Source organism: Myotis brandtii, unplaced genomic scaffold (assembly GCF_000412655.1).
Source record: "Myotis brandtii unplaced genomic scaffold, ASM41265v1 scaffold582, whole genome shotgun sequence".
NCBI classification, from domain to species: Eukaryota; Metazoa; Chordata; class Mammalia; order Chiroptera; family Vespertilionidae; genus Myotis; species Myotis brandtii.
This window is the reverse complement of record NW_005370187.1, coordinates 216,075-226,311: the sequence shown is the minus strand read 5'-3', so window position 1 is coordinate 226,311 and position 10,237 is coordinate 216,075. Positions and strand designations below refer to the sequence as shown.

At 40.4% G+C, this 10,237-nt stretch overlaps 1 protein-coding gene across 2 annotated transcripts in view; it reads right to left on the bottom strand.

Moving 5' to 3' along the window:
* The window catches only part of SEC22B (SEC22 homolog B, vesicle trafficking protein), a 20,902-nt gene extending 17,134 nt beyond the window's left edge, over positions 1–3,768 (bottom strand). The window contains exon 1 of one of the 2 annotated variants that reach the window (XM_005879076.2): positions 3,397–3,768. In XM_005879076.2, the coding sequence (XP_005879138.1) occupies positions 3,397–3,471 (75 nt within the window). In that variant the 5' untranslated portion in view covers positions 3,472–3,768. The remainder of the gene's footprint in view (positions 1–3,396) is intronic. The other variant, XM_014550108.1, reaches the window with a different exon arrangement.
* Between the last annotated feature and the right edge of the window lie 6,469 nt (positions 3,769–10,237).

Sequence of the window (10,237 nt, the reverse complement as noted above, 5' to 3'; positions counted from 1 at the left end):
AGAGCCGGTATTTTGTGGAAGAGCCACACTCAAGGGGCCAAAGAGCCGCATGTGGCTCGCGAGCCACGGTTTGCCGGCCACAGCCCTAGACCTACGCTTTTGGTTAAGCACAGAGGAAACAATGCATAAGACAATCTGCTGATATTTTTTTATTTTACTCTCTATGTATTATCTGAATAACCATTCAACTGCAGTAATAATGCAGCTTGTACACAGACTAGCACCTAGTAACTACTTAAAATATGTTCTATTTTATCAGTGTAAATACTTGAAAAGGTACATTGAATTATTTGACCTGGACAATTAAGATACTTACTATAAAAGTATTTGGTAGAGATATCCATTTCTTAAAAAATTATTTCTGGACTCCTAAGATGTAAATACATTATTAAAAAGTCATAGCACAAGGTTGTAAATTTAGTGTAGTAGGTAGATACTAAGGCTCTAGTCTGGAGTCAGATATTGATTAAAAACCAGGGTTCCAAAGCAGGGTTGATTTTGCCCCAACCGCCACCCCGACCCCAGGACATCTGGCAATGTCTGCAAACATTTTCGGTTGTCATAACTGGAGGGAGGGCGGAGGCAGTGCTACTGGCATCTAAGGTGTAGAGACCATGGATGCTGCTAGACATCCTACAATGCACAGGACAGTTTCCCGCAACAAAGAATTCTGCATCCCAAAATGTCAACAGTGCTAAAGTTACGAAACCCAGATAAAAAATTGCATTGTGCCCAGCCAGAGTGGCTCAGTTGGTTGAGCACTGCCCTGTGCACTGCAGGATTGCCGGTTCAATTCCCAGTCAGAGCACATACCTGAGTGTGGTTCTATCCCTAGTCAGGAAATGTACAGAAGGCAATCAATCCATGTTTCTCTCTCTCTCTCTCTGTCTCTCTCTCTCTCTCTCTCTCTCTCTTTCCCCCCGCCCCCCCTCTCTCTAAGCATGTCCTTGGGTGAGGATTTAAAAAAAAGAAAAAAAAATTTTTGGTTGTGCTACTTATAAGCTATGTGACTTTACTCAAGAGACCCATCCTAAACTTCAGAGCGTCCTTATCTAGAAATGGGGATAATAACTGTATCTATTGCTGTTAAAATTGCATGATATCATGCACTTAACAGGCTTAGCACAGTGTATAGAATGCAGTCAGCATTCTATAAATATTCTGTATACTATTGTAATGGTAAAAATTACTCTACAATTGATATTTTTGCAGGTAATAAAAGTTTAATGCTTTATCATTCAAAGTCAACATTTCTAAAGGAAATCACCATGGGATTACAATCACAAAAAATATTGTGATTGTCAATTGAACAAAGCAACCCATTTTGGTAGATGGATACCTAATCTGTAATTAAATTAAGAAACACACAATAGCCAAAACCGGTTTGGCTCAGTGGATAGAGCGTCGGCCTGCGGACTGAAAGGTCCCAGGTTCGATTCCGGTCAAGGGCATGTACCTGGGTTGCGGGCACATCCCCAGTGGGAGATGTGCAGGAGGCAGCTGATCGATGTTTCTCTCTCATCAATGTTTCTAACTCTCTATCTCTCTCCCTTCCTCTCTGTAAAAAATCAATAAAAAATATATTAAAAAAAAAAAAGAAACACACAATAATATGTCAATTTTTCAATAAAGTATCAAGGTAGAGAGTCGGAGCCTACTAATATTAATTTAACTTCAAATCCATTTTGTATTCTTTGCTCACATTGAAATTCAATGCAATAGCTGGAAAGCTGACCAGATTTCCCCCACTTTGGGAAAACTATTTCTCAGTCAAACGACACATCCTTTAAAGACTATTTCGCCACACCATCCCACTCTTCCAAATCATGCTCCATTTAAAACTTCCACTCCTTCTGCAGAGTGTTCCTAGAAAATCTTAACAAATTGTAAAAGAGAAAAATATTTCACAATTTAAAATTCAGGGCATGCTCCATTTTTTTTTCACATTTTATATCAATGTTTAAACTTGTTTTGTTGAATGAACAGGAAACATTTCACTTGGCATGACCTGCAACTTCAAAATCTGTATCACTGTTCTTCTAAAAGTGGAAGTAAACACATTTCTATATCAAACCTACAAATGCATACAACCAAAGAGAAGCCTCCCTTATGACCAGACGCTGCTGTCAGTTTAAATGTCATTTCTTCTGGGAAGAGTTTCCTGATCTCCCCGACTCAACGTAGAGACCATACCTTTTCCATGTTTAACCAAACCTTCTTCCTCTTCGATAGCAGTTACACTACTTTATACTTGTTTGTTAGTTGTCTGGCTCTTCCACCAAACTCTAAGTCCCAGGAAAGTGGGGACTGTGTGCGCTAATCCCCTGCATTAGCACCAGGCTTGGCACATTGGGTGTGCTTCATAATTTATTTTTCACGAATATATGAACAAAAAGTCCAAGAAAAGATATGTGCAAACATTTTTTCCTACAACTCGTCTTATTTTTAAGCCTTGAAGTTTTCGTCCAAAAGCTACTTAGGTTGTATGAGAACGTAGGATGAAATTGGTTACTTTAAACACGTTATAAACAGTTCATTCTCAGCCTCCCTTCTTCAGAGACCTCCCAACCTTGCTCTAGAAACTTGCTTCACACCAAAAACTTTCCCTTGTGCGTCTAAGGCACAAAGGAGCACCTTTTCAAGATGTCTGGGTTGTTGTTGTTGTTTTTTTAATCAATCCAATACCTTTTTGAGCACCTAGGAGCATAAAGCTGCTGTTGTAAAAGCGATCACAAACACAAAGATGGCTAAGATCTGCCATTTGCCTGCTAGGAAACTCTATGAAAAGGCAAAGAAAAATAGTAAGGTGAAGGCAGAAAGCGCAACAGGAAGATAACACAGGGGCTGTACCTCCAACGGTAAGAATCTATAGAAGGAGGCGGGGATTGGGCATAACCTTGACAGAAGGTGCGGAACTGAACTTCAGACAGGTGCCTCCATGTGGCAATACCACCTCACCCGCTTTCAAAAGATATCGGCGAGCGAGGGCAAGGATCACGTGCTGGAGCTGAAGAATCCGGGAGCTGGTGTAACCCAGGGCCTGTCGGTCAACCTTAGCAGCAGCCAAAACTTAGACGTCCTGGATTTTAACCAAGTCCCTCAAGAATGGCAGAACACTGGGGGACCCCCATCAGCGGAACCACTCCCTTCTCCAGGGCGTTCTGTCTGCTCGTTGCAAGAGAAACAGGTAACCCCAAAATCCACCTCCGCCTTCAGAGCAGATTTCTTGTAACAGGTCGTCTCTCCAAAGCCAAAAGGTAAAAAAAAAGCACTTCAGAGAGGACCGGAGTGTCCGGGAAGTCGCAGGGGTCTCCCGCGTCCTGAGAAGAAACCAAGTGCTGAGAGCACAGCCCACCCCCGGCAGGGACTTGGGGTCGCGGGGAGCCGGTAGCTCACCTGTTCGTCCTCCTGTATCGAGGCGGCCAGCGGGAGCCCGTCCGCCACTCGGGCGATCATCGTGAGCAACAACATCTTCGCAGGTTACAGGAGCCCCACACTGGGCCGCCCGGCCGTCGGCGTCCTCTGCGTTTCCTCCGCCGCTCCCACAGTTAGGTCTCTCCCTCAGTTCCCGGAGACCCAGCTGCTGGCGTCTCCGCTTCCTGCTGAGGTGGCCGGAACCAAGCTTCAGAGCTTCCACTACCGGTCCCCAGAATTGGCTTCCCACTGAGAAACATAACCCTCGCAACACAGTTCCGCCGCCTCTCCTTCCACCTTCAGGAACTTCCAAGGCCCCACCCACTCACTTTTCTGGATTTCGAACTTCCAATAAGCCTTGAGGGCGTGGCACACAAACTGAAACAGAAAGTTCTAGTTCTTGATACTTTACATTTGAGGAGAGGGCTGGAAAGGAGGGTGGGAGTTAATGAGTACTTAGATGGAGGGTGTGTAAAATAAAATCAGGCTACATATTTTCATATTTAATTTTTCTATTTTTTATATTATATGTCCTATACATGGTATTTTATATGTTAGTATATTTTTAGGCAGAGATTTTGGTTTGGTTTTGTTTTGTTTTGTTTTGTTGTGTTGTGTTGTGTTTTTTTGTGTGTGTTTTTTTTGCTTGTTTGTTTATGCTCTACCACCAGATCTCTGAACAGTTTCTGGGGGAAAAAGAAGAAGAAGAAGATATTGTATGTGTGAATAAGTGACCAAGTACAGGACCTCAGAAATCACCTAGTCCTAGATCAATCACTCTTCCAAAAGCTGGGAGATCTGCTACATCTATCATGATAGGTAACAGGGTAGTCTTGCTAGAACCTCCAATAACTAGGTATTCACTCCCTGCAGGAGAGACCTCTAGAAATTCCATTTATGTTAGCATCTCTCTTTTCTTAGGTGTCCCCATCTCTAAAATGGGGATATTGTCTGCCTCTCAGGATTTATGTGAATATTAAATGAAAAAATGTAGGTACACAGGTTTTGTAAACTATAAACTTTTTTAAATTTATTATTTTAAAAATAATAAGTACTTCTGTATTTATTATATTAAGAACAGCTCTTTATTAAGCACTTGCAGTTGGTGTTAAGTGCTTTATGGATACTTATGCATACTAGTTATTTAACTAAACAACCCAGGAAGGTTGTTTCATGTTAGGTTCCCACTTTGTAGTTGGAGAAAAAGCACTAGAGAGTTATTTTTCCAAGGTGACACAGGTAGCAGCGATAGGAACAGGATTGGAACGGAGGTTGAACTTCAAAGCCTATTCTTGTAATCCTGATGCAACTCTGTCTTAACGTTTAACCATAAGAAAAGAGCTCATGTTTTTGTTATCTTTTCTACAACTCTACAGCTATTAGGGGAAAACTAATATTATTTCTTGAGAGGATTTGGGGAGGAAGACCCAATAAGATCTAATGATTAACTCCAGATAAAAGATAAAAGACTGGGATATAGGAAAGACAAAGAGACCAAAGGGGTTATTAACAGACAGTGAGAAAGTAACATAAAAGGCAATCCTTGTGTGTATGAGAGCTTAAGTTGGTAAAATCATAATATCTTACATTTAGAATAGCTCATAGATAAAAGCTGATCTAACTTCCCATCCTCCAACGCAATAAGTACAGCCTCCTACCACAGTTTTAAATGATAGTCATTCAGCCTCTTCAAGAACAATTCCAGTAATGAGGAGTTATTAATACAAATATTTTAACAATACAAATACATTAATATAAATAGTTTAAGGGTACTGCTATGAGGATCAGAGAAGTAGAGAGAGAATACAGCAGGCATGCACAAGGAGCAGATTTGGAGCAAGTCCCAGCTTCTTTCCAGTTCCTGGCTCTGGTCTCTTCCCAAGGCCCATAAACATTCCTGCACACAGATTCTATGAGCCACCGTTATTTCTGTACAATAAGTCCCCCCCCACACACACACACACACACAGATTTTTGCCTAGTTTCTCTTACTTACAACCACAAAAATTAACTAATAGAGGAATGCAGAGTCAACCTGAAGCAACACTTTCTTGAAACAAAAACATTCATATTTGCACCTCGTGCTTTTTTCCTCTGAGACACACCATTCTGACACCGTTTATACACACTGAAATTATTCCTCCAAGGAGCGGGCAGTGGTCTTCTTAGGTCACAGAGCAGCCATAGGAGAAGGCCAGGACTGTCTCTCTGTGAAACTGCCCCACACTTAGACCTCAGGAACTCTGAAGTCTGCATTGCTTTTGCTTTTGGCTTAATGAGCATCATCTCATTCACACCCAGGAGTTACCTTTGTGCTCCTGCCCTTTTGTCCTTTGGGCGATACAGGACTAGGTAATAATGGCAAACACTGTGATCAAAATCTGGAAGGTTCTCAACTCTTTCACACTGAATGAAAAAAAGGGTAGTAACAAACATTGTCCAGAGCTTTAGAGTTCATAAAGCTTACGTATATACTTTGCCTGAAACCTAAGAACACTGTGAAATGGGTCAAATACAAGAATCATGGAGCTTGTAAACTTTGTACTAAAAAAAAAGAAAGAAAGAAAGAAAAGAAAAACAGAAGCCTTGAATATCAGAGCTGCAAGTAAAGTCTTAAAACTTATCAAAGAAACCCAGTAAAGCACATATCTAAATCAATTTAAATTAAGCTGCTAAAACAGGATGAGACTTTCTATTAAATGAGTCAGAAGGTTGCAGAGATTTTACACATAAGATCAAAGGAAGCAATAAAGGCTTGTGACCATTTATTCTTAAACAATTCTTGACTACCTAATTATATGCCAGACACTGAGCTAGGTTTTGAACATGAATAACAGTCCTATGGCCTTATTAACCCCCAGACCAAACACTGTCACTTAAGAGAAAAAAAATTGTAAGTAAATAGTCGCTCCTATTCCATTTACATTATTGCATGACTACAGGCCTGATGCACGAAATTCGTGCTAGGGGCTCGGCCCTTGCAGCCCCGGCTTCGTCCAGAAGTTCATCCGGATAGTAGTCCAGACCATTGTTCCACCGTTTGGTCTAATTAGCATATTAGCTTTTTATTATATAGTATAGGATTGCTTAAATGGGGGGGGGGGCATTTTTCAGCAGGAGGAGATGCTCTTGGCAGATAAAAAATATATAACCCCTGTATCTGGACTGATAGCCAGTCATATGCACTATACTGCCAAACCAGTTATTAAAAAATTGAACCGCTTTCTCACACCTTACACCAAACAGCTGTTGCCCTTAAAACCACTCCTCAGCCTCCACCTTAGGTTCTGCCTTCGCAGTTCACCCAGATTAGGTTCTGACTAGTCGGTTTCTATGCCAGTCAGCGTCAAAATCTCCGCCTCCTAGGCAGCCATTGGTTCCTCTGGGAAATCCAGAACGGCCCCTCCTTCATGTTGGCGCCAGCCCTTCAGTCACGCCCCCAGTTGGTTACCCTGACCGCTCTGGGAAGAGGCACCTCAGGTCTGTGCTGTTGGCAATTTTGAATTCTCATCCCTGACCTAACCTTCTTACAGTGCAAGCTCTGTGAAGGCAAGCATTTGTCTTGTTCATTCTTAGTTCACTGATAGACTTAACCTGTGTCTATGCACACAGGCTGTCCTTTTGAAGTGAAAAGTATACATTTGGGGAAGAAGGAGGAGAAAAGTAAAAAGTGCGTATTGTAAGTAATGTGAAAGCCCCTATTTATAAGAATTACTGTTTTAAATAGCCTGCTTCGAATATCAAGCCTGCCTTCCAGAAGCTACCTATGAAACTGCATCTTTTATTGTGTCTGTTTGGTCTCCCTACTTCGTCGAAAAGCCAGGCCCAGCTTGGAGTTTGGGGTAGTAGCAGTGTGGTGGGGAGGTGGGGTGTTGAGAAGGATAGCTGGGGTAGTTTTGATAGCATCTAAATATGTTACTGAGATTAAAAATAATTTTTAACAGATTTCTTTCAGCCCCTAAATCCGTTCAGAGCAGAAAAAGTAGTTATTTGTTATTCCCCAGAGTCTAGTATCCTGAACCTGTAACATAGCAAATGCTCAATGAATGTTTATTGAATAAATGACTGAATGAATGACATGCTCATGGATTGAGATAATACTTCATTGGTTGTATACTGTACTAAGACATACCCATAATCATTTCCTTCATGGATTGGAAGAATCAATATAGTTAAAGTGACCATATTACCCAAAAGCAATATACAGATTTAATGCAATCAAAATCCCAATATCATTTTTTAAAGAAATAGGACAAAAAAAATCATCAGATTTGTATGGAACCACAAAAGACCCTGAATAGCCAAAGCAATCCCGAGAGGAAAAAAAAGAAAAAGAACGAAGCCAGACGTATCACACAACCTGACTTCTAATTATACTACAGAGCAGTGGTAATCAAAACAGCATGGTATTGGCAGAAAAACACACACAGAGACCAAAGAAACAGAATTGAGAGCCCAGATATAAAACCACACCTATATGGATAGATACTTTTTGACAAATGAGCCAGAAACACACAATGGAGTAAAGAAAGCCTCTTCAATAAATGCTGCTGGGAAAATTAAAAAGCCACATGCAAAAAAAATGAAACTAGATTGCAGTTTAACCTCATGTACAAAAGTTAATTCAAAATAGAGCTAAGACCTAAATATAAGATCTGGAACAATAAATTACATAGAAGAACACGTAGTTACTAAACTTACTGACCTTGGTTGTAGAGAACAATTTTGTGAATTTGACCCCAAAGGCAAGGAAAGTAAAGGCAAAAATAAATGAATGGGACTATACCAAACTAAAAAGCTTCTGCACAGCAAAAGAAACCGACAACGAAACAAAGAGGCAGCCAACCAAATGAGAGATGATGTTTGCAAACAATGATAGCTCCAAGGTTTAATATCCAAAATATATAAAGATCTCATAAAATTGAACACCAAACAACCCAATTAAAAATGGGGACCTGAACAGACACCTCTCCCAAGAAGACATACAAATGGCCAATAGATATATAAAAAGTTGTCCAACCTCATTAGTAATTAGGAAACTGCAGATCAAAACTACAATGAGAGAGCAACCCACACCTGTTAGAATGGCTGTTATCAACAAGACAAGTAATAAAAAGTGTTGGAGAGGTTGTGGAGAAAATGGAACCCTCATTCACTGCTAGTGGGAATGTAGACTGGTATAGCCACTATGGAAAACAGTCTGGTGATTCCTCAAAAAAAATTAAGAATAGAGTTACCATATGACCCAGCAATCCCTCTTCTGGGTATCTATCCCCCCCCCCAAAAAAAACCCTCGAAAACATGTATTCTAAAGGACATGTGCACCCCTAGGTTTGTTGCAGCAGTATTCATGGTGGCCAGGACATAGAAATAACCAGTGTCCTGTGATGGAGGATTGGATAAAGATATGGTACATATACACAATTGAATGCTACTCAACCGTAAGAAAAGACAAAATACTGCCATTTGCAACATGGATGAATCTTGATAATATTATGCTAAGTAAAATAAGTCAGTCAGAAAAAGCTAAGAACCAAATGGTTTCATTCATATGTGGGATATAAAACTGAAACTCGTGGACATAAACAGCAGTGTGGTAGTTGCCAGAGGAATTGGGTGAGGACTGGGGGATGAATGAGGCCTAATATATGGTGACAGGAGATTTGACTTTGGGTGGTGGACACACAGTACAATATACAAATCTTGTGTCATAGAAACCTACATCTGAAACTTATATGATCCTATTAACCAATGTCATTCTAATAAATTTAATAAAAAAATCAATCAATTAACAAGCAACAAGTGCTGGTGAGGGGGTGGAGAAAAGAGAACCCTAGTGCACTGCTGATGGGAATGCAGACTGGTGCAGCCACTGTGGAAAAAGTATGGAGTTTCCTCAAAAAATTAAAAATGGAGCTGCCATTTGATCCAGTGATCCCACTTCCGGGAATATATCCTAAGAATCCTGAAACACCAATCAGAAAGAATATATGCACCCCCATGTTCATAGCAGTGCAATAGCTAAAACCTGGAAAACAACCCAAGTAACCATCAGTAGATGAGTAGATAAAAAAAAAAGCTGTGATACATTATATAATATAATACTATGCAGCTGTAAAAGAGAAGGATCGCATACCCTTGGAGACAGCATGGGTCGACCTGGAGATTATTATACCAAGTGAAATAAGCCGGTCAGAGAAAGACAAATATCACATGATCTCACTTATATGTGGAATCTAACAAAAGAATCTGATGATCAAAATAGGTCCAGAGACATGTATACATGGAACAGATTGATAGATCTCAGATGGGAAGAGCTTGCGGGGGAGGGATGGGCGGGAAATATTAACCAAAGAAGAAATATGCACGTATGCATAGCCCGTGGACACAGACAATAATGTGGTGAAAACCTGGGGTGGGGCCAGGGGCTGGGTTGGTGGGTGAAAGAGGGGGACATCTGTAATACTGTCAATAATGAAAAAGAAAACATGTCTACTAAGAAGTATGTACATGAATGTTCATAGCAGCATTAGTCATAATAGTAAAAAATGTCAATTAACTGATGAATGAATAAAGAAAATGTGGTCTTTTCATACAATGTGAAAAGCAATAAAAATGAATGGGATACTGGCATATGCTACAAAGTAAATGAACCTTGAAAACATTATGCTAAGTGAAAAAAAGTCAGACACAAAAGACTGTATGTCATATGATTCCATTTATATGAAAGGTAAAGAAAGAATATAGGTTAGTGGTTGCCAGGGGCTGCAGGGAGGGAGAGCAGATGATAGAGATGGAAATGGTGAGTGCCTTTGATGGCTAT